The 25,386-nt window shown below is 37.7% G+C and overlaps 1 protein-coding gene across 5 annotated transcripts in view; it reads right to left on the reverse strand.

Annotated features, from left to right (window-relative positions):
• ESF1 (ESF1 nucleolar pre-rRNA processing protein homolog) overlaps window positions 1–25,386 on the reverse strand; it is a 31,021-nt gene that overhangs the window by 3,119 nt on the left and 2,516 nt on the right. For all 5 annotated transcript variants that reach the window (XM_063152540.1, XM_063152542.1, XM_063152541.1 and 2 more), the window contains exons 2-11: window positions 24,243–24,921; window positions 23,177–23,505; window positions 22,200–22,313; window positions 21,430–21,530; window positions 20,167–20,319; window positions 18,651–18,765; window positions 17,288–17,426; window positions 11,486–11,647; window positions 4,782–4,903; window positions 3,520–3,610 (exon numbers count right to left, since the gene is read on the reverse strand). In XM_063152540.1, the coding sequence (XP_063008610.1) occupies window positions 3,520–3,610; window positions 4,782–4,903; window positions 11,486–11,647; window positions 17,288–17,426; window positions 18,651–18,765; window positions 20,167–20,319; window positions 21,430–21,530; window positions 22,200–22,313; window positions 23,177–23,505; window positions 24,243–24,921 (2,005 nt within the window). The remainder of the gene's footprint in view (window positions 1–3,519; window positions 3,611–4,781; window positions 4,904–11,485; window positions 11,648–17,287; window positions 17,427–18,650; window positions 18,766–20,166; window positions 20,320–21,429; window positions 21,531–22,199; window positions 22,314–23,176; window positions 23,506–24,242; window positions 24,922–25,386) is intronic.

Genomic DNA, 25,386 nt, shown 5'->3' on the forward strand with positions numbered 1-25,386 from the left:
TTTCTTTTCTTTGTACACAACTCCCAAAGCAAAGTCATTCAAGTCACCTTCCCTCCTCTTTCATTCTATGGGGAATCACAGAAGTGATCCTTATGCCTTCAGAGCATTCTGTGGCCGCAGATGGGGCTGAACAAGGAGTTGGTATCAATCTGAGCTCATCTCCATGAAAATAAATAAATTAGTAAACCCTTTATTTCTTACTTTGACACTCTGCAGCTAGTAAAACCAGCTTGGGACCTAAAAATCACCCTTGGGATTCAAAAATCTGTATCATCATACTGAAAATGGTTCTGCTTGAAAATTCACAAATGCATCCTTTTTTGTATTATTAACTTACTCCTGCTACAGTCCCTCCTCTTCCCACACACAGTCTGTAGTCCCACCACACACACTTGTTGCACACTTATGGCAAACTGACTGCAATCCCTCAGATTTTTCCTAACACTTCATCCCCACTGCCATCTTTTAATCAGATTTGTCCCACCTACAGCAGAAGATACTTCAGTGTGACACAGAACTAAATTGGTAGCTGCCACCAGGCAGTGTAAGGAGTGTCCAATTTCTGCTCTAATTCCCACTCAAGCTGCCATTTGACTCTTTCTCAGCTCAAGAATTTTGTTTGCAACATTAACTTTGCACATCAACAACTTCCAGCTGGCAGTAAAAGCTAACCTTACCTTTGGGACTTGAGACACAGAAACTGACCCCAAATCAAAAACTCCTCTCACAAGACCTCTGCCTCATTCAGAAACTTGAGTCAGTCTCAAAAGCCTTGCAAAGACACATGGTAAATGAATCTTTTCATCTACTTGATATTTCAAGTACAGGTTCTACAACTATACTCTGATTTTGTTGTTAAGCCCTTAGGTCCTTGCACTGATACTGCTCCCTTAAAGAGCCATCAGTTCCTACATACATCATAAATTAGATCATGAGAATGCCTCTAATGGTTTGGAACTAATAGGAGTTACAATAATGCATGGAGAATTCCTCAAAGGTTCAACAGAAACTATGCTTAATGGTCTAATGTGTTCTGAAACTGTTCAGTGATCCCCAAAAACAGGGCCTTGCTCTCATGTTAATAAGCAATTATTCTATTTAGGCGTTAATTTTTCAACAGTTTAAGCTACAAGGGTCATTTTGTCTCCCTTTTCTAAGACCCCACAGAAGCTCATGCAGTAACAGTGAAACTGGCCAAGCAAAACCCAAGTCTTAGAAGGCTTTCTGAAACAGTATGGGCATCAGTGTAAAATGAAAGTGACAATTTTTTTTCCTTGACAATATGAAACTCAAGTCAAGCTTCTAGAATGGATCATCAAGGCTCATGTGCCTGCAGCATCTGACATTTCACTTTGTGGTACTATTAAAAAGTAACATGAAAACTGTGCAAAGCAAGTACTAGCATGAAGCCCACACAGCTTTTGGGCAGAGCAGGCACAAAGAATTTGTTCTTCCTTGCCTCTCCCAAGTGAAGCACCCAGAGTGTAAGAATCATTTCCTGCTCATCAGGAACAAAGACATATCTGAGGAACATATCCTTCAGTGGACTTCCCATAAATTCCAGTTTTCCTTGCACAGCACTCAGAGCTTTTAGGCCCTTGGTTTAGCATCTCCTTAACCTCTTGCATCCCTGCAATTGCCTCAGCTCTTGACAGAAACCAAGCTACAGAAGACCCATGCATATTACAGTCAACAAAAGAATCCAGCACTACTGCATCATCAGTTTCTGCACTGGTCCACATAAGTCTGCAAATAAATCCTGTCATATGCTTTTTCAGCATCATCTAAAATAATCTGACAGTCAATTTAAGGGTGAAATTTCAGTCTTCCAGGGGAATTGTGGAAGGCTTGTGAAAAATGATGGCCATTTAAGTTGCCTGTACCCTAAGTACAAAGTTGGCAGAATTACAGCCAAGTTCAAAGATGACTGTAACTCATTTTCCCTCACTGGATAAGTTGTGCTTAAAAGCAACCCCAGCTATGAGACAGAGGCTGTTCTGGGTAAACTTGGTGAATGCCAAAGTTGTGCTGTGTAATTACCATTAAAATGTAAACTGGCTCCCAGCCAGCCACTGTACTGCCCCTTTAGAACTTCCCCAGGGCTAACCACGTCCTGCTTTTCTCCTGTATCTCAGTAATTATCAGCAATCTTGAAGACAAAAGCTTCACTTTCTTAACTTTTATGTGTATTTAACTATCCTCAAAGACTCCACAAACTTTAAAGTCCCTTCTCCATATCATGGACAAGGTTTGCCTATGTGCAGATAAGCTTATTCTCTGCTGAGCCCCTTTAGGACACAACTCTTCACTTTCTCAATTTCTCAAAATATTTTTTCAGATATTTCACAGAGAACATCACATATCATATAAGAGTACCTAGGTAATCTTGGCATTAAAGAACAATTAAACAATTTGGTGGAAGGAATGGTTATCTTTACAATTAATTCCTTCAGCCTATACACAAGCCACTCAGAAAGCATGGCAGAAAACAGCACTGCATGACACTTTCAACTGTGGTGCTTTTTTCTAAAACATAGACAGGACTCACTCTACAGTTCTGTATTTCAGATTATTAAGTACAAAATCATCCAGAGTTGGGAGGGTTGGTTATTTATTTTGTCTTAGGATAGATTTTAATATTCAGGACAGAAGCCTGTGCTGGCAAGTATAAAATTAAAAGTAACTTACCTTTTCCAAATGGAACTTGGATCTGCACTACTATGCTCAAAAAACCCCCAACCAAACAATAGACTGGCAATGAGTAAACCAGTTGCTACCTTCTTTATGTTTGTTTTCTTCTTTTGTTTTTATGTCATTTTTCTTCTTTTAATATACAGTAATATGAGCCACCCTTAGGATCTGGCTCCCAAAAGTATGGAACATCAGAAATTTACCCTTATTGATTTTACTCAGTAAAACCACTCAAAATAAATTAGCTGTTACCATGGCAAAAGCTAATTTAAACATCAGAATAAAAAGCTTGTAAAAAAAGGTATCCTAAAAATCTAAACTGGGCAAGTTATTTTTTAAAATATCACATTTCACTATTGGGGTTTCTAAGCAGCCAAGAGTACTCCAGTAAAAACGTGTATCAGACTAACAGAAAAGTGATTTCTTCTCAAAGACAACTTTGTTTATGATGCAAAAACATTTGACATTTTTGTAATTGACCCGAGCTTCAAAAGGACCCTATATATATATGGCTCTTCCTAAATAGAAGGACTTCAAAAGCAATGGAGTTCTCTTCTCTGGAATACTTAGGGGAGCAGCTTGTTTTTAACCATACCCACAAACTGGATCACTCATGGTCTCTGTTGAAAACCAAGAGAATATTCCTTACCATTCCATGTATTACAATACTCATCATTTTATAGGAATAACAATTTTAGGCAAATAACACCTACTTCATTTAATTCTGAACATTCCATCTCTGTGTTCAGTCCAGCCTGACTTTGTTTTGGAAATTCAATATTTAACAAAAGGGCAGATTTACTCTAGAAGTTGCCTGTCTTGACTGACCTGTTTTCTCAAATTCTTCAGCAAAATAGGGGTCATTGAGATCAACATCAGGTGGAAGTTCATCTTCACTCTCTTCCTTCTCAGCAGCAGCCTGTAACAAAGCACAAACATTATTTCAATCAACATTTGATTATTTCAACACTATTTCAGTCAATCAACTATTTAAGTTTAGCTGGAATGAGATGTTTTTAGTAGCTATGAAGATGAAAACTAAAATACTGTACATGGAACATCAGAAAACCAGAGCACAGTAAAAATTGATAGTAAAGACAAATTGACAATTTCAACCCTCTTTCATACATTTTATTAGGCACATCCCCAAACTGTATATCAGACAACCATTCCAACAAAATTGGATCAGCACTGTTATGTCCTTACTTTGTGTTTCACCAATGCTATGCATGGAGACAAATTTGAGTAAGAAAGTTCACTTTGTGCTGCAGATTTCAAAAAGCTGGAATTCAGATGTAAAAGAACAAATTTTTTTATTGGCAGTAGCGTGTCATACACCTTGCTCCTTGACTTAATTTATCAAACTGTACAAGCATGTTAAAGTAGAGAAAGTTGCTCTGCTACTGAGCATTGCTGCTTGCTCCATTTTGAGCACTTATTAACTTAAAGAAGTTACTAATCAAGTGCCAATTAAAATTAACTGACAGGCACAGAGTAACTCAAGGTGTAGAGTTTACTCTTAGAAGTGTCATTCAGCAATGGGAGTTACAGTGGGAGTAATTTGAGACTTTAGAAAATCTAGACTCTGCATGCCACATGCTTTTTTTTTTCTCTTGCAATTTGAAATTCGAATAGTTCTTTGCAGCTATTAATTCTTTGTTATTACAGGTTTGGGAAACAAGTCTGAATTATTTTAGCCTCAAAATTTCCAAATTATTGTCATAACAACTACAATTATCATTGTCATAACAACTTTGAATTGATATGCACACAGTAACAAAAAGACCACTTTAATGCATTAAAAATGCAAATTAAAGCCAATTATTATTAGGACTAACTTATCTTTACAGCAACATAAGTAGATAAAAGATGTTTTGTGTAAGCATATGTATGATCAGCAGTATGCTGAATATCCTTTTCATCTGTAGGTTTGACGAAGTACTCCCAGTACTTCCACATGAATGACCACTGCATATTCTAACCTTAAAATAGCACTGGCAGCTGAAAAATTTATTTTGTTTATCTGAATCAAATATTACCAACAAAAAACAAACAACAACACCCTCTCAAATGGCCAATATAAACATTACCTTTCTCTTTTTCTTAAGAATTCTTTTTTCTTTCTTCTTCTCTAGATATTTTTGCCATGGAGTCAGGTTATCTTTTCCCTCCAACTTGTTTTTGACCATTTCTTCAGCACTTTCTTTGAGCCCTAGGAAAAATGCCACAGTAAATTTTAAAAAATGTGATGAATCTCAATTTTTTTTAATAAACTGTTTTCTCCTTTGCAAAAGAGCTATCTAGCTTTTATTCAACAAGTCTCTGCAAACAACATAAGTATTGCTTAAAAGCCCATCTTCATAAAGAAGACTGCTTTACAGGATGTATTTTTCCAAATAAAACATTCCTTCATTAAGAACTGTACAAGAGTCAGAAGAAGTGTTTGCTATGTGGTATCTGATCCCCAACACTCCTGCTGCTCCTCAGAAAGGTCTCTTCTCCAGACATTCAGCTGTGCAGCCTACAGATGCACAACAAAACCAACAGACATACACAGAGCCCTTGTGTTTAATGCACCACCCCATCATTAGTTAAAATCCTGAATTAGTAACGTTGCTGAAGCTTTGCCTCTGTGACAATGCTCTGACAATGCTGTAGGATCTCTGCTGAACATGGTATTTTTCATTCTAGAAAAGTAAACCCCATAGAAGTGCAACACATAATTCTGGCCTAACAGGATCAGACAGTTAAGTCTGGATGTGTGAATTAGGTTTACATTAAATTCTGTAATTTAGCACAGACATCCACTGTTTCCCTGCCCAACACTTTCATCTGCATAAACAAGTGTGTCCTAACCTTTAAGCTTTTTGTAAACAGAAGAGAATGAAGTTTTCTATAAGAATGCATATTTAGAGTATTCACTGATGTAAGAACATCACCTTAAAAATAAATCCATTAAATATCTGAAGCATTCCCATGCAGAACACTTAAATCCAGAATATGCACTTCATTTAAAAGCAATCTTGTAGTTTTGGCAAAAAGTTCCATACATATCAAGAATACTTTTGTAAAATTCATTGCATCACAGAGCACTTGGATGTTATGAGGATGAAAACTGATTTCAGATATTTCAGATGCACCTCATGAACATTCAGCCCACTCTTCAGAAGATGGGCACTTGCAAAAACAAAACCTCATGATCTAAGGAGATTAAGTGACTTAATTGCAATACACTGGAGCACAATTCATTGGAAGAAATGAAATTGACTTCATTGGAGGTAGGAGGTAACAGCCTGGGCAATGAAGTATTTTTCTCCTACCTGCAATTCCTTGTTTCATTCACTAAATTTTTTTTTTAAGCTTTGGTAACAAATCAGTCAGATATCCTACAGGTAACACTGTCTCCCACAGAGTGACTGAATTTTCTTGGGAGTTGTAGGAATCCTGTTTCTGTTTCACTCTCCGAGCCTGATATTTGTTGTCTCTTCCCTAGTCCTGCTTCCAGTGGTCTCCCTTCAGCATCCTCTTCTGCCACACCAGTCCAGCCCTGACTTACCTCATCCCAGTTTTATTGCTTGGAAACCATACTCAGACCTCTCCAGATCACTAGACTAGATCCCATTCTTTCTCCCAGATTTCTCAGTTGCCAAGTCCCCATTCCTCATCATTCCTTACAGCTCTCCTCAGTATGGAGGCACTGAAAGCAATGACTGTGGTGGAATCAACAGGGCAGCTTTCATGGACAGCTCTAGTCATCCCCAGAAGAGCAGGCTGAACATTTCTTCTGAAAAACTGCAAACACTAATCTCTGTTTTTGAGTTCATTGACACTCCAAAAATCATTCCAAAGCTGGGGAGCTGGTTACACCTTGTCTGAAATATGAAGTGTGGACAAGATCTAAAATCATATTAAGCCATAGGATTGTAGGAGGAAAACAGTGGAGCAAAAACAAGATAAAGGATCCTTCTACTACTCTGGAAAGGTGCCAGAATGAACAGTAAGCGGCAAACTGTCGCAACCACAAAAACTGGGTACTTCACCAGCAAACAAATCAGAGCCATGATAAAGGAAAGATTTTGCATAGATTGACTAAAAACATGCCAGTAAGAAACTCTCATACAACAAGAAAAAATATTTAGTTATCTTCAAAACCCATGAAAGCAGAGTCATCAGCTTCCTTGAAACTCCACCACTGTAACTTTGAATACTTTGTAGTACTTTTATAGAAAAAATTACTGGTCAGGTAACAACCTTGCAGATTCTCTTTGAAGATAGTAAATACAGAATTAAAAAAAATATGTGTCACAACTCCAGCAAAAGAGAGACCCAAAATCTGAAAGGCAGTTACAATATTTCTGATTTATTTGCCTGGAAAATTGAATCATTTGATCCATCTGGCACTGAAGAACTTGGAGGAAAATCCAGCCCTTTGTTGTGGTATTTGGCAGTCTCATGAAAGGCATCAGAGTTTCTCCACAGATTAGAATGGCTTAGAAACTACTGTCCAGACCACTTCCCGAGCATAAGAGTGTATTTAAGTGGTCAACAGGATTTTGATTCCAGAAGGGGAAAGGAATTGCCTACTTTAGGTAGAAATACTAGCTGGCCATAGAAAGGTCTAACTTATATACCCTTATTGATATACTTTTTTTTTTTAGAATTAATGAATCAATAGTTTTATTTAATCTTCACAAAAGAGGGCAAGAAAAGATGGGGAAAAGGTCATCTGTATTAGCATGCAACAAAATCATACTTCAGGTAAAGGATTAAATGTGTGGTAAATACTACAGCAAACCTAAACTTACTTCTGTTCACACTGGTGGGACAGCAAGGGATGGGTGCAGGCAGAATTTTTACTTCTCCAAAAAACTCAGTTGTGAAAACTTATGGAACTTTAACAGCCTGCAACTGTCACTGCTATTAGAGGCTAGAAAGACACATTTCTGTTCTCAGGAAATCTATACAGCAAGTTCATCTTGTGTGTAATACCTCACCAAAAAATGAAACACCTTGTTGCAGGGAGCTGAAAGGAAGAGCAAACAGAAGTACTCTGATAACATGAGACTTTGTCACCTCCAAAGATTAAATATTTAAAGTCAGCCAAATTTTCCTAAGCAGTAAAAGTGCCTGTGAGAACCCACCACAGGTAGCAGCTGTCAGGTGTGAGCCCCCTCACAGCTCAGCACGTGCTGCAGGGGCTGAGGCCTCTCCAGGAAGGGACACACTCAGCAGTGACCCAGATGGAGTCTAATAAATATTTCCTATGGAAATATTTCCTATGGAGTCTAAATAAATATTTCCTACGAGCCTTTCTGGGCTCAACATCATCTCTAACTGTACACTTGGACTTTACTCTGCACTTTAAGGACACCACAGCCTTCAGTTCTACTTCTGACCAGAACAAATTTGAAATTTTGCTCTAAGCCTAGCTAAATATTTACATCTTGTTCTTCCCAAAGGAAAAGTTTTGAAGTTCAAAAAATGCCCCCAAAAACTTGGCTGAGTATCATCAAGAAAATGCAGTTGTGGTCTTCTCTCTTTTCACTTTCTAAGGGGAGCTTTGGGAGCTGGATAAGGATTCATAGTAATTGTTACTTAAATCAGATATGATTAAGAAAACAGATGGATGCTTGAATATAACACTGATTTTGTGCCTAGAAGAAACAGACCAAAGAGAGTTGGAATCACATCTAATTTATTTTTGCTGGCACGGTGGTTTATTTAAAACTATTATGATTCAAGAATAACTGAATCAATGACAAAGTATGCTTTCTATAACCATGTGTAAATAACTCAGCCAAAACTCAAAATTTTAAATGAATTCAAATATCTGCCTTTCAACTGAAAAACTTCCTAGATTTAACTGTTGTAATTCTTCCATGTACTAAACATTTGGACAGGAAAAAGATTTTGCAATAAGTCAAGCACATTAAAGCAGAACTTGATAATAAAAATATTTCAACAGACATAAACTAGGTCTGAAAAAAATTAAGGAGTCTTCAGAGAATACAACAAAAACTATTTGTGAATGCCCAGAATGCTCCAACTAAACATAAATGAGTTTGAAATTTAAAAGAGCACATTTGTTCAAGAAAAAATAACATAACTAACTATCCTCCCTCCCATAAGGAAGCACAGCCTCAAGCATGTATAAATTGCCAGAGCTATAAACTACTGTGCAGCATGTGCAGCCTATGCCCCACAACACAAAAATAAATATATAAAAGAGTAACCCCTTCAGGTGTGCAGGACCTCTTCATCAAATGCTGCCTGAAATAAGTAATGGCTGAATTTTTGACTGAAAAGCAAATTTAAGACACCCATTTTCACTTTTATTATTTGTGTTTTGGACAAAACTGTATTGCAGGGGTCAACAGCCAGAAGTGGCACTGCTGCCCTTGTGGAGGGGAACAGTATCTAACAAAGGCAAGTGACTTCTGTGATTTCCAGAACCTCTGCTCTTCAATAAACCACTCATTTTTCAGGGTAAGAAATGAGTAAATGTTAACATATACTGTAAAATCATAGTTGCTACATTAACATCAAATACTATAAACTAGCCATGTAAAGTTCATTGTGCACACATGCACATTGAACCTAAAATTGTATGAACAAATCTGACCCTGTGCATGGACATGCAGCTAAATTTAGACAAAATCAGTCAAATTTATCAAGATTGGGGGTTTTGTTTGGTTTTTTGGGTTTTTTTACCATCTCTCCCTCAAAAGAGATAAGGACATAGCAAAAGTCCTAGGAGTTCTACAAGAAGCTGCAGTAGGGAAGGGGTTACTCTAGGTGTAAGGATGTAACAAATCCAATTTTCTAAAATCAAGTTCCATTGCAAAGAAACAAGAGCCCTTGCAACACAGAACTGGATTCCATCTCCACTACAGTTAATACTCCATTGCCACTAAATGTGAATGCAATTTCCTCAGAACATGCAAGGTACAGTCTTTAAGGACAGCCTCTTAAAAAACTTCTTGCTCTCTCAGGCAAGCAAGGCTGAAGAGTTTCCTTTGATCTCCCTTAAAACAATTTTCCATCTCCTAAAATGAATGGTTTGCTCTAGATTCCTGAATATGTTACCACATTAAGTTGCTCAAACTTTTTTACGTTTACAGGATTTCTTTCATACAATTCGCAAAATTCTTCAAAAACCAGAAAGAATAATAAACAAAATATCCTCCAAACGTGTTTTCCAAAACCAACACAAAAAAAATAGTTTACTTTAACAACACCTAAATACAAGCATATATAAATACAAAACACACTCCTAGCAGCAATTGATTCACCTGTGGTTTCCACCTTCACTCTGAAAGGTGGCTACAACCAACCTCTGTAGAAGTCTTATAAAGCTGTCTATCTATGAAAACTCCTTGGCCTTGAATGCTCAGTGACACAATGAATTATTTACTGAGTGAGCAACATTGTGAATGCAAGTACTGACATGCTGTGGACAGATGGAGTACAACACTGTGTCAGTGAGCTTTTGTCCTGGCTGCATGATACGTGCTTTTCCAAAAAGGTTTTGACAGAATTCATGCCAGAAATTGTTGGAATTATAGAAGCATGCTTGAAAGCACACAATTTTTAATGCCCATGTATCCTTTTGAACACAGGTCTGATAAAGAAACAGGAATAAAATTGTTCTGCACAGTTTAGTCCATTTCAGTGAACCATCAGAAACCAGAATATTTCAAACCAAGCAGAACTTCTATTCAGCAGCAGTTACCTGAGTTACAACTCAGAATAATATGTGTATAAATCATATCATTAGATATGCATTCCTGGCTGGGATTAACCCATCAGCAGTGAAGGGCCTGGACCCTGGCATGTGTCTGGTCTTGATCCATGCAGGAACAGAACAGGGCTGTGTCCTGACAGAGGCTGCAGTGCCACAGCTGCTCCCAAGAAGGGAATGTCATTTCCTACTCTTTCAGCTGCACATTTAACCCTCTGAACATTTGCCTATCTGAAAAGCTAACTCAGTGGAAAATATCAAGACTTCTTCTTTTCCAGAGTAGTTCTGTTACTTTAGCAAACAAAATTAGGCTTAGAGAGATGTACCAAGTGCCAGGGCTGGTACAGGCAGTCAGAATGAGCTCTGGGCCACGATCAAGGTGATGCCCCAGTGCAAACCTTTCCCTCTGTGGATGCAGTGAGCTGTTAAACTGGCTCACTGCACCTCACAGAAAGCATTCAGTCTGAGTGGCTTTTTGTCACAAAGCAAAAAGAGAACTAAACACTCATGTGGGGCTCTCCAGATGAGCTGTGCTGGGATGCTACATGGCTAAGTCACCTTTCACTCATTTCCAGATGTCAATCTGGATGTCACTGTTCCTCAGCCATTCCTGGTACCTTGCTTTCTCCCAGAGCAGTTTCACTGGAAGGTCAGATTTCTTCCTCTTTGCTCCCCAAATCTTGAGCATTAAGCAAGCAACACTTCCAAACCACTCTCGTCTAATTATACACTATGTATCCAAATCATACTGATTTTCATTTTTAAAAATGTAAGTATGTTTTATGACTCTATAGCAAACACCTGAATTCTACTTAAAAAACATCTATGAAGTGATAACTGAAAAAGCAAGTACAAAAAATCCTGGCAAAAAATGATCTATGAAGAGAAACTTACAGCTGAGGAACTGAGTCTAGTCATGTTATTTCTTCTATTTCCCTCACTGTAAACAATATGGATTGCAATTTATGGGGAAAAAAGGGACTATATCCCTGTGAGCAGACCAATACTGCATATCTGCCAAGGCAGGAAAAGAAAACAAAAAATAAACCCTACCTGGAACCCATTTAATCTCCATTCCTATATCCTTTTCTTCCTGTTTTTTCTCTTTTTCTTGGATGCTTTGCAAAAGTTCTCTGTACTTGGCAATTTGCTCTTCATCATCTTTTTGGCTTTTCTTTGGTTTGTCATCTTCCATTTCATGAGCTACATCACCATCTAGGAGGAGAGAGCAAAGATATCACAGAGAGCCTCAAGAAAATGAGCAACTGAAGTTAATCTTTATGAAATGAACCTAAAATACAGAGATTATTTCCAGAAGATAATACAAAATATTTTCATCTATTATTACCCCACAGAGCAGCCAGTTTAAGAATTCCCTTATTTAGATGAAATAAAATAGGATCTGAAAAGACAAAATACAATTTGTCCTGCAAAGGAAATCATTCACAGGACACATATCCTTCAGTGGATTTTAGAATTATTACGTTTAGAGTCCCTTCCAGCAGAGTAGAATGTAAATCTCTAAAACCAGCCCTTTGTGTAGATGGGCACTACCTCTGCTAAATTCCAGTGAGCTGGGAGTTCCCTGATTATCCAGGACTGCTCAAAAATGATGGAAAGTGGCTGAGAGCATGTGGTATCTGCCAGCTCCCTCAGTACCCTTGGGTGGATCCCATCTGGCCCCACAGACCTTTGTGTCTCTATGTGGTGTAGCAGATCACTGACCATTTCCCGTGGGATTAAGGGGGTTCCTTTCTGCTCCCTGTTCCTGCTCCCAGCTCAGGTACCCAGACAGGGGCATTACTGTTAAAGACTGAAGCAAAGGAGGCATTAGTACTGCAGTTTTTCACTCATTCCTTGTCACAGTGCTTCCCTCTACATCCAGTAAAGGATGGAGATCCTCCTTAGCTCTCCTCTTAGTACAAATGTATTTATACAGACAATTTTTGTCTTCCACAGCAGCAATCAGGTTAAGTTCTAGTTCGGCTGTGACTCTTATTTTCTCCCTGCACAACCTCCCAACACCTCTGTAGTCCCTCTGAATTGCCTGCCCCTTCTCCCAAAGTTCATAAAACCCTCCTTTCTTTCCTAAGTTGCAGCCAAAGCTCTGTTCAGCCAGGCCAGGCTCATTCCCTGCTGGCTCATCTTTCACATGGCACATGGGGACAAGTCAGCTGCAGCTGCTTTTCTACTTTCTCATCAGAAGCTGAGATCTAAGAGGGAACCATCTGCTCATCCAGAAAGCAAAAGGCAACTCTGTTTTGAAGACAAGTAGAAAAAGAAGACATTTGCTTGTTTCTTATTCCTAGTGCCCTGAGAAAGAAGAGGCTGCACTGCATGGGAACTGAAAAAATCCTTAAGCTAAAAGAGGATCCCTAAAACCTGGATAGGCAAGGGGCTACCAGTTTGTATTTATCACTTGTTTTGCTAGGAGAAATTTAAGTGGCAATGCATATTGTCATTCTTTCTCATTTAGATACAACTTGTATTTCTTCTGTCAAAACTGACAGTTTTAAAACAAATGTTCAACATTGCCTTCAGAAGAACTGTAGGGGCTTTTAATTCTGTAAGCAAATAAAGCACATTTGACAACAGCTGCAAGAAATGAAAGTGAGCTGAGTTTGCTCTCAAAGTTTGTTCAGAGTTCAAATAACCTTGTCAGTGGCTTTCAAGTATCAAGCTGTATTGCACAACATCAGGAACCACTTTCTGATGGATATTAAGGGAGCAATGCTTTCTGCCAACAGCTTGTTCAAAGGCTTTCTGAACAAAACACAAACCAAAAAGTTCTGGGGCATTAACTGCTGCACTGCAAGAGAAATACAATCAACCTGGGAAGGAGAAAAAAGGCAAAAACTGATGAAATTTAGAGTATAAAATACAAACACATTCTTATTGTTTTCAAAAGAAAGTAGTCATAGAAGTACTAAAATATTTAAAAATAAGAAGGTTCAAATAGCAAGGCTGGTCAGAAATATTCCAATACAACAATTTGTTTTTAAAAGATGACATTAATACCAAATATAACCAAATGCAGAGGTTCAATAAATTAAATCAGAGACCAGCAGCTGAGTTAGCTGAGATCATGTTGTTGTAATCACAGGGTTGTGAAGAGATCATGTTCTTGGTTTAAGAAGATTATCTTGCAATAGCTGAGTAGATGACTTTTTTTTTTTAACTCAGCCTTAGAAACTAAAGACAGTACAAAACTTTTAGCAGATATAACATCTGACAAGAGGTCTGCAGCAAAGCTGAATTATTTTAAAGGTGGAAGGGAATTTTCTTTCCATGATGTAATGGCAAAGCAGAAAACTCAGCTACTGACTTGGATGCTGATGGCCATACCATAAAAATTGTCCTAAACGTCTCAATTTTATTCAGGGTAGTTACTCAAATTCAGATCGATAAAAATCAAAATACATACAATGCATGTAGACCCAGAGAATTAAAACCAAAAAACTTTATACTCCAGTGTTCAAGAATCAAGTCTGAGGTAGAGGTTTTTGCACTAGAGCATACTATGAAAAATTAGATGTGTTGATGTCAGTTGTGAGCCAGAAAATAATGTGAAAGAAAACACTGGAGTTTAACAAGGATTTGTGCAAATCCCATTAGTTCATCCCAGTGATAATAAAAAAAGTGAAAAATTTAGAATACAAGAAGAAGTTTATTCAAAGCCTACCAAAGTTGGTGCCTTTTTGTAAGATTTTTCAGGGAGAAAAAGATATGGAAAAAGAGAATGCAAACAGATAATAGTAAATGAATGGTAAACATTGAATTCTGGCATTTTTAAAGAATTTGTTGCATTTTCCTTCAGGTCTGAGTAGTCTAACTACTGAGGGGCGTGCACTGGGTGCAGTTTTTAAACGTGCCCTTGCAAACCAGGTTTTGGTAGCTGCTGTTTCCAGGAGCTGTCTGTGCAGAGGTGAGCTGGCACCACTGCAGACACAGCTCTGAGCCAGCCAGACCTCAGGCAGGGTTAACACACTCTGGCAATCAGGGTCAGTCCTGAGCAGGGACTCACTGGCCTGCAAAGGCACAGGGAGATGTGTTCTTCATGTTACTGGACACTCCAACAGCTGATATCAACTTCCCAGGGGGAAGGCTGACATGACCCTTCTTGGCCTTACAAGCACCTTTAATTACAAACCAACCCCAACAGCTCTTGCAAACATGCTTTGGAAAAGTATCCAACATCTGCATCAGTTGTATCATGTTTATGATGTTTCACAGAAAGAAAATAACCAGGTTGTGGTATTTGCATTCTGAAATTCTCATGAAATTCCACCTAGGCTTGGCCAACTCAAACTGCTAAACCCTCTTGCTGCTTCTTTCCACAGACAATAATAAACAATCACATGATCTACATCTGTCACCCTCCATTTGTTAGCCTTCTGTAATAGCTTTAGCAAATATAAAGACATGTGGATACTGTTCATTTTTAAGAGAAAAAGCTGTACCTTACCTAATAAAATGCTATACATGCATTTAAATTTATATACGTAGTCATGAGTTATTGCAACAAATAGATTTCAGAGCTGTAAAAAGATTTGATAACTAGTCTGATTCTATCTAACCTTAATTATTGAAAATAAGATTTAGCAGCATTATTTAAACAAAAACTCCTCTCTCCCTTCTTTCACTGCACTTGTGCACCTCTGGTGTCAGGACAGCAGCACAAAACAAAAGACCCTGTGGCTCTGTGGAGTCTTTTACTGGAAGTGAAATACCACAGGAGACTGGGCTTCCTGCTCAGATTCCCACTGAGGAGAGAAGGGATCCACATGGAGCTCCTACAAGCCTGGTGGGGTTCAGTGTTTGGACAACTCTTGGGTTTAACTTTTAGGTTTCCCTTTGTGGAGTCACACATTGGATCCAGTGATCCTCATAGGTCCCTTCCAACTCAGGATATTACATGATTCTATCAAGACCAGCTAATTTTAAAAAGTCCTGTAAAAGTATTTATCATAGAGTCTGTTTCACTATTTGTGTGCTGTGCAAAGCAGAAGAGCAGAAAAGATGTTGCTCTTGTAAAGATTAAAAAAAAAAAAAACAGATTAAAAGCTTAGACATAAACCCCATAATGCTTAATTTGAAGCATATTTAAAGTGTCATACACTAAATCACTGGTCCACATTGTCAAAATAGCAATTATGGGCTGGATTTGATGAATGCCACAAACACTTCCTAACTGGGGTAAATGTACCCAAGTAACAGAAAATTCAGGAGCAATGTAAAGGAGAAATTTTGTGCTATGAACCACAACATTCCAGGTCACTGAAATCCTTGATGTTACAGAGCTGTTGTTTAACAGTAATACTAACATTCATGATGCACATATTTTAAGTTGAAAAATTCCATGGAAAAACATGTTAGAACAGGCCAACAAAAACTCTTTTAAAAATAAAACATTTTAATAAGTTTGAAAAGTACAAATAGAACTCCAGGACATTTTTTCCTCCTTATCAGACTCCTACATTTCCATTCAAGCAGCTGACATTGATTTTTCCCATTTGTGCATAGCACCACATAATTCTGCTGGATGGAACCCTGACAGATGGAATCCTGTTTTATATCACATAACTGAATGGATAAAATGTCAGGAACATATTAAAGACATGACAACATAATTCCTCTATTAGCAACTTACTTTTCAAAACATCATTTGAACCTAGATATTTCCAGATTTAAAATTTATTAGTGTGGTAAGATTATTTAAGGTCATTTTTTTTTCCTTCCCAGCAATGGAAATTTTAATCTTTAAAATTCCTGAAGTGTTGTTCACATGAATATTTGCTTTCATCACCACCCTATCACAGATGCTTATCTTTAGCAAATTGATAGCCTTGTACCTGAGAGAAGATTTAAGTGCTTCATTCTGCATCCCTTGGTCCCCTTTACAGATTTCACTAAGTATTGCTAGAGAAACTAAAGTGCATTACAGTGCAGTTTGTGAGTTTTCACGTAAGGTGAAAAACAAGAGGACATTATCACTGCCAAGAGGAGTTTGCTGCCACAAGATTTCCCAATTCTATAACCAGAAGGATCTGTAAATTTTTTTGCATGCTCCAAGCTCATCTCTGATTGCAGCAACGTGCTTTAATGCGGTATAAATCAATTTTAACATCTGTTTGAAAGACCTAATTAAGGTTTAATGAAATTTTATTTGCCTTGTGATCTAGGCTGTATATGTTACTAAGAGCAGGATGAATTTTAGAATGAAAACAAGCAATTTAAATCAGGAATTTCAACATTGCTGCACCATATGCAGAAGATTCATATACCTTACAAAGTTAGATGAAATAATCTTTACATTCTTAAGAAGTCTGTGAATCAAAAAGTACTTTAAAGATGTTCCTGTTCATTTAGTCATTATCCACCTTGCATTTCAAACTAGGACTTTTCCTCTGAAAAGGAAACACTTCAAGTTCTATGGGCCTATAATTTATCTCAGAAATGAACAGATTAAAAGCAGATATTGCCAAACTTGACAAAGAGACGTCAAAATACGCTGAAAAGAGAAAAAAGGGAGTAGGAGGAGAAACAAAAAGCAAGAAAATTATTTTCCACTCAGAGGTGCAAGCTCCTATTCAGAAAGCAGCTACTGTGGTCCAGTGGAAGCGTCCCTGCTGCTGGCAGGGTGTTGGAGCTGGATGGTCTTTAAGGTCCCTTCCAGTCTGAACTATTTAAAGATTCTGCTCAGGGCACAATCATTATACAACAAATAAAATATTGTCCTTGTAAAAGATGATATTCAAAGCATTTTCTATAGATATGACATTTAAATACATAAATAATTTGCATTCAAAGCCCTGCAGCTAATGACTTTGTGCACAATACTTATTCCTAAAGTACCTTGCTGCTGTTCCTCCTCTTCTTCACTTGATGAAGCCAAATAAGCTTGAAAATCCATGTCAAGCAGCTCCTCTTTGTTAAAAGTTCTGCTGAGGGATGTTACTCGCTCATGATCTGTCTCATCCCATGTGATATCTACCTTAAAAGAAAGAATGCAAGTTGTAGAAGCTGAACACTGAAACTAAACACTGTAACACTGTCCTTTCAGGGAAAATGATTTTATACTTTTCATTCAATTACATGTTAGTTATTTGTCACCCTGGTTTTTTAAGATTTTCTAAGCCTTCTGATGTTGACACTCTTGTAGTGAACTTTCTCACACACTTTCTGTAAATAACTCATTGTTTTGCATTTATTTATGGAGGAGGAGAGAGTTGATGGACTCTTGGTTTGACCAGTGTCATTGGAGAGGTGTCACTGTCACCTTCCAATCCACTGTCACTTTTGTAAAACTATAAATATTGGAGTCAGAGAATTAAGCTTCCCTTTTTTTCCTTCACCTTGAGAACGGTGGTGTGCTCGTGTTCCTTCATGTCCTATAGTGACAGAAATTCTCTCTACAGTAACTCACTATAATAACCATTTAGTAACCCGAATTTAATTATAAATTTTGGAATTTATTCCACAGACCTGCAGGTTCTGTAACAGCAGGTCCCACAACACAAAAATTTGGCTCTGTGAGCCAAATTTCCTTTGTGGCAACAGATCCTGGATTTGAAGCAGCCACCAAGCCCTCTCTTTTGCTCTTCCAGCAGCAATTGACTGCAGGAATCACACATGGAATCACACAGGGATTGTGATGGACACAATGGAAGCGTTTGCGCAACTGCGCCCTGGAGCAGAACGTGGAACTGATCTGACTCAAACATGATCCAGCACAAAGTGCTCCTTTCCCAACTAATCACTTCTCCAATCTGCTCCACTTCGTGGCCAGATGGAAATTCTGGCTCTCAACAGGACAGGGTAGGAATAAATTGCTACAAGAAAGGGAAGCCACTGTTGAAGCCTGGCACTACTACCAAAAAAGCTCTTATTGATTTATACACTAACATCCATTTTAGGCAAATTAAAGGATTTGATTGTAAATAACAAACTAATTTTATGTGCAACTTGTCACAGAGATACAATGAGGTCAAAATTCAGGATATAATTTGTAAAAGAGCAGCACAACCCCCTTTAAAATCCAAACCAGGGTTGCAACTTGTAGGTCCATAGCATGCTTAAACCTTTTAATATGTTTGATGTCTTTATTTTGAAATGGTGGAGATAAACAGGAATCTTTTCCCCAGCACATATATCATTCATAAGCTGACAGCAAAACTAAATAAGTAAGAAAAGCATTACAAAAACATGGTAAAGATACCTTTGATGTTCCCATAGCAGCAGATGTGAAGTACTTTGGCTTATAAGCAGCTATGTTCACTTCTGAGGCTACATCTTTTGGCTTATCATCAAATGTAACATTATCTGGAATAAATCTTGAAGGCAAAGAAAACATGTTATTCTTCAAATACACTGGGAAATTGCATAGTATAAACAGCCTAAGCTTTCCTGAGTACAGTACATCAGCATGAAAGAATTAACTAAAATAAAAGGGGGTAAGCCTGAAAAGGGTACAAAAGATACGGACAACTACTCCCCACATGTAAGATTTATTGCCTGGCTTCTGCAGATCTGTTTCACAGGTTTTCAGTGTATAACACCCTCTTTGGGAAGTATTTAAATTCTCAGTCTGGTATAAAAAGGGTCACAGGTGCCTTTTTGGACGGTTTTGTTTTATGATCAATCTTTTCAGAAAGTTTAATATTAAAAATTAGAAAGAAAAAAGTGAATAAAATAGGATTTGGAAACAGATGAATAAGAAATTCCAAATCTTTTAGGAAAGCTTGGTACATCTTGAAAATTATAATTAGAAAGGAAAAAAAATTAACAAGTAAAAATGGAAGAACTTAGCTTAAAAAATCCCAAAACCTTTGTTATACTACTTGAGAAATTACTTGTGATTTTATTTAAATCTTTGCAAATGTAATCTGAGAAATAGTATTCAACATAAAAATTTAACAAAGCAGAAGATCAGGAAAATCATTGGAGATTTTCAAACAATTGAGTTTGTTGTAAAATATTACCAGTGTTTAAAATGATGAAACATTACATGTTCCCTCAGCAAAGACGTCTCCTCCAAAATGGTTCAAAGCAAATTAACTGAGTTTCTCTAGAATATGATTCAAAGCAAAAAACCTTTAACTTTCACTGACTTCCACGGGTGCCCATAACAGAGGCCCCAGCAGACCAACAGGGCTTTTGTCACAACTTTTTGTGATTTAGTAACTTTTCTGCTTAGAATAAAAGGGGGCTTTTGCAACAAAAGGAAATACTAACAATAAACCAAACCATAATTTTAAATCCTTTCTTTCCCAAACGTGACTTTTGAAATGTCAGAGCATCCAGCTCATTCACAAGGACTAACATATCTATTGCAGCTTTGTGACAGCAGCAGCAATAATCTTGCCCTGTGGTAAGGAATCATGAACAAGATCCACTTCTGGACCTTTGGGGAGAGAAAAACAAAAAGGTTTGGTTTTCTGAATCCTATCACTTTACTTAATTGTACCAAAAGCTTGAACCAGAACTTTTTATCTGGCTTCTCTGAAAACAGACTCTCTATGCAGAGATCCTCTTCAACTTGCCATACTACAATAAAAATGGTTATAAAGAAGAAAGAGGAATCAAAGGGAAATCAACAACTCACTGGATGCCAAATTTATCTTCATATCTTGTTTTGGTTACAGAATAAAGTAATATTTACTCTGAATTATTATCAACTGCCTTTAATTCACCCTCCTTGGCCCAATGTGCAAAAATATCATCAGTGGAGTTACCTCAGGTCTATGAAAGAACAGCTACTTTCAAATTCCAGTCCATCACATTCCTCATAAATTTTATTGGCTGTTTCAGGAGAATCACATTCCACAACTGCATAGAAGTATTTCAGTCGCTTGAACTGGTACTCCCGCAGCTTTTCCCTATAAATCCTGCAAAAGTGGAGAAAACACCAGGCAGGTGAGCTGGCTTCAACAGCTTTTCATTCACAATATCTTTTAGTTCAACTCATCAAAATATGCACCAAAAAACAACTCTCCTAATTTTGTAAGATTAAATGTTGAACAGCACAAAGTTCCACCAGTACTGAGTTTTCTTCAAGTAAAAAAGAACATTTCAGACAGTTTTGTTAAGTGTCAAATTTGTACATGACTCCACTGAAAGGTCACAGGGATGAGGTTCAGTGAATATGAGGGGCACAGGTATCACTCAGGTACCTCTGGGATACCTGAACTTCTGTCTGTTGGATTCCAGATGCTCTCAAGCCCACTGAGTAGTAAATCCAATGCTTCAGGATGCACCTTGATGACCACAATGCAGGTGACCTCAGAACATGCTCTACATCCACCTTACACTCTCCTGATGCACCACAGAAAGTCTTCAAAGGGATCTGCCCTTATTTTAGAAGCATCTACATTTTCTAAAAACAGGGCAGTCCAGCAGGATGGATTATTCAAATATGGCCCCAGCCAGGCTGCCAAACATCTAGAAATTCTGGAAAAATATTAAAGCAAAACCTTGAACAAAAGCTAAAAAAAGGCAAAAAAGACATGCCTGAAGAAGCCAGGCCAATGGTAGGAGTGAGGAACTCAGCCTAGGAGGGCAGGGCTGCTGCTGATGCCACACAAGAAATCTCAGTCTGGGAATTCTTGGACTAAAGTCCCTGTTGATTCACAGGTAAGGATTTTGGCAGTGAGGGCTAAAGGGAGTTTACTGCACAAATGACAAATTGTAGAGGAGATATGCTGGTTTTTAACCTACTCATGTATTTTTTCCATTGATTATTCCAATGAGGTACATCATAAAATTTTGAACTCACATCAAAACGCAGTTCTTCTCAAGCTTCATCATCATGCATTTATTAAATGCACTGATAATGAACCAGTGCCTGTTGTAAAAGAACCTTTGAAAAAAACTACAAAATAAGGTGTCCACAGGATACTACCACATAAGAACTCCTGGAAACAGGAGTTGATATGGATTTCCACTAGGAATTAAACATATTATATTTCTCATTTGAAGACAAAAATTAATTTTAATACCCATCATCCTCTGTGGTATTCTCTGGAAGATCAAACAGCTCCACAGGTCCTTTTTGTTCTTCCTCTTTCAATCTCTCTTTTCCAAACTCTGAAGGATAAATCTACAGATACAACCACACAAAACTAAATTTTTAACTGTGGTGTAATGTACACAAGCTAAAAAAAAAAAAAAATCTCTCCAGGCTTTTACATTTCACAGTTTTTAATTAGGATCAGCAAAGGGATCAATTCCATAAACTTTATTGCTTCCTAATTTTAACTTATGGAAAAGGCAACAGAATAACCAAACTGCCTGCTAGGAATTTTGAGGCAGATGAAGAACAACTGACTTTGTTCATTGTACATTGTGGCCCTTTTCAGAAAGAGGTATCTGATTATCTTCCTCAGAGAGCTGAGGCAGACACTAATAATGGAAAAATATAACTTAACTGGCCAGAATACAAGTAATTTATTAATAAGGTTTAAGGCTGGGTTTAAGGTTGGGTTATCTGCCATACAGAGCACTGAATATTAAACTAAAGGAAATGTAGTCTCCTCCAACTAGAGAAAACCAGCACTGAGGGCTAATCTCATAAACACAAGAAGTCAATGGCTTTGACCTCTAACTCTGCCAAACACATGCCTGTTACAGCAAGTTAAACTGCAATACAGTTTCTCTTTAAACACATTAATATTTCTTCTGGTTCTCCACAGTACTGTCCTGCTTATTTTGTAGTCTATTTTTGTTTTAACAGTAAAAGTCAGCACTCCTTTCAGAAACCAGTTCTTACCTTAACAGAAAACACTGTTCCTCCTTTGGGTGTGAAAGAATTGAATAGAGCCAGCAAATCCTTAGCCTTCAACCTATCCCAATCCATATTACAAACAGCCAATCTACTTGTAATCTGAAAGAACATAAAATTCAGAACATAAAATTATAGGTTTAGTTGTTGACTGTTGTGGGGAATACACAATTCTCTAGCAGAACTCAGTGGTAAAAATCAAAGTCAGCAGTAAACTTTGCTGAAAAAACTAAAAGCAGCATTGTCATCGTGACTTTTTATCACTTAAAGAAGCAAAGATGAGAAGCATCAATAACCAGAGCACATAAAAATGACAAATAGTGAAGCACCATAGAATGGACTGCACCAATCACAGATTTAAAACTGCAGTGACAACATCATTTAGGATTTTGTTAACATGGAACATTGTTAGTCTCAGGAGTAACCACTGCCACTGTTGTGACAGCACTAGAGTGCTGTGATTTCTTTACACACTGACTGTGCTAGTTGCAAATTCCTATTTCACTGTCTCATGATGCCTAATTTTTTAAGTGTGAGTTAAGTAACTAAATTTTTGAAAACTGAAAAAAAATCAGTAATGAGCAAAAGTAATGAGCAGTAGTATTTAAATTCTGCAATTACTGAAAGGTTCCATTTTGTTTGTCCTTTTACCAGTAGACAGCTTACCCATAGCTGTAGGTAAGTGTGTTTAGGGAAGAGGAGATAGCAGTGAAAACTGCAAGTCTCTCATTGTCAGATAATTTCATTACCACTTCCATTCTGTCACTAAAAGGCTGAAAAATCTTTATGAAAAATACTTCCACAAACTGTTCTATATATGATGGTCTATAATGAACTCATAACATTTCTGAGTTTGTCATGGAGCAACCTATCAAGGCAAAGTGGAAAGTTGCTACACACCTCAAAGTATGGTTTTTACATGCTAAGTGTGTAAAAAGTAACTCTGAAAGTTGCTTTCCACATACCTCATCTCCACGAGGGGCATCTTTATCCAGCTCACGCCACGAGTGCTCAATCTCTGGCTCCTTTGGAAAGAGCTCATTTAAATCCTCATCATCCTCTGAGCTCGTGTCAATGTTCCCTATGCCTCTGGCTAGATCAGGCCCACTGTCACTTTCTTCATCATCTTCTGATTCACTGTCATCTTCACCCATTTCCTCATCATCTTCTGGCTCCTCTTCCTCGCCCGTTTCTCCACCATCTTCTGATTCCTCTTCTTCCAATTCTGCATCTTCACTTGAAGAAGCTTCTTCCTCTAACTGGCTTTTACATTTTATACTTTGGTCACAAATGTCTGAGCACAGAAAGATAAACATTAGATACCTTTTTTTATTACAATTACACATGACCCTTTACAAAAAGGAAAACTTCAGGGCTTTTTCATACCTCTTTAGAGGACTCCTGAAAGGTGTAATGATGCAGCAGCAAGTAAGAGGAAAATATCAGCATTTCCTCTTTTGTTTGTCTGGTCTAATCTAATTTAATTACTCTTTAGGCCCAGAATCGTACTATCAATCACCACTGCAATTAAATATTCTGCTATTTTATTTATATTACAGAACCAACATTTAGAAATAATTTAATAATGGAGACTATACACACGCACAAGCAATATAAATAGTTTTTCTTCTAAAGCCTGCTCTTTCTAATCCCCCTAATATTAATGGCTCAGTGCTGCCATGTTTACAATTTCAGTCCACAAGCTGTGATGTGCCTTCATGGTATCAGCTCATATATCTGCTGTTCAGTTTGATAAACACAGCAGTGTATACGCTGTTACAAATTTTACTTTCCTAACTAACCAACAATTTCAGCTCCAACAATTAAAAGGACTGGGATGTTCACAATCTTACTGAAGAATCAGAACTGATTCTATACAGAGCTGACCAACTCCAATCCTTCAGCAGCACTGAATCTGAGTCAGCCAGCTATTTTATAACTAATCTTGCAAAATATCTTCCATGGATAAAACAAAAGCATCAATGTGCAAATGAACACAACTGAATTCTCCTTGTTATTTGAACAACTAACCTGATTCTTTTATTTTCCCTCCTGGGGAGTGGTCCCTCCTGGGAGCTTTGACTGACTTGGTAGCACTTTTTTGTGAAGACTTTTCCTTGTTTTGAATGGAAATGGGTTTTCCTCCTTGCTTGTTTTCCCCTTTGGGTGGAAGGCCCTTGCTTCCCTGAGAGGGATCACCTTCCACAATAGGTTTCTGTGAGTCCTCTTTCAAGCTGAACTTAGATTTACTTTTTTGTCCTTCTTTTTTAAGGTCATTTAGTTTAGTCACTGCTTCACATGTTTGGTCCACCTCTTGTTGAGTTTTCTTGCTCTCCTCCTTTGGGAGGCCACCAGCAGGGGCCTTTGCAGAATCTCCTTCTCCTTTACCTTTAACTTTCTTTTTCTTTTTTTTCTTTACCGCAATTTCTTTACTCTCCCTTTCTGAAAGGTCAGAGTCAGATTCTGACAAGGCATAAAACTTCCTGAGGTTCTCTGCAGAGCTGTAGTTAACAGGGCGCCCTCTTTTATCCACTGTGTACCTCAGCTTGAACTTCTTGTCATGGAACATGGCTCGGAATCTCTTGTCGATCTTGACTTTGCGCTCCTTCTCAGGCATCTCCCAAAACCTGGGGTCCCTCGCGACGCAGCTGAAGCGGCCATCGCTCAGGATCTCCTCCATCTTCGATGCCATTTTTGAAGACTTGGACATCTACAGTATGGAAAAACCAAACATTCCTGATTTAAAAAAACCTTCACAAAACTGGATTTCTAACCTACACCTAAGAAGTTCTGACCAAAAGCATGTATGGCAACTTCATGGCATCACACGCCACTGTTACTGTGATATTTTATGAAAAATCCCTTTGCCAGAATTTTTCTCCTGAAAAGCCTCAGAAAAAAATGTAAACAATTATCTGATTGCTTAGAATGTGGTTTAGAAGTTGTTTACCAACAAGAGCATCTTTGATTAGTTCCCTGTGAATTGTTTTTACTTAATGACCAATTCCAGTCCAGCTGTGTCAAGACTGATTTGTCACAGGTTTTTATTATCATTCTTATCTAGCCTTCTGATATCTCCTTTCTCCTTCTTTAGTATAGATTCAATATATCATTTTCTTCTAGTATGAGATCATAAAATAATAAATCAGCCTTCTGAAAACTTCAAGTCAAATTC

This window comes from Melospiza melodia, chromosome 3, assembly GCF_035770615.1.
Source record: "Melospiza melodia melodia isolate bMelMel2 chromosome 3, bMelMel2.pri, whole genome shotgun sequence".
In the NCBI taxonomy this organism is placed as follows: domain Eukaryota; kingdom Metazoa; phylum Chordata; class Aves; order Passeriformes; family Passerellidae; genus Melospiza; species Melospiza melodia.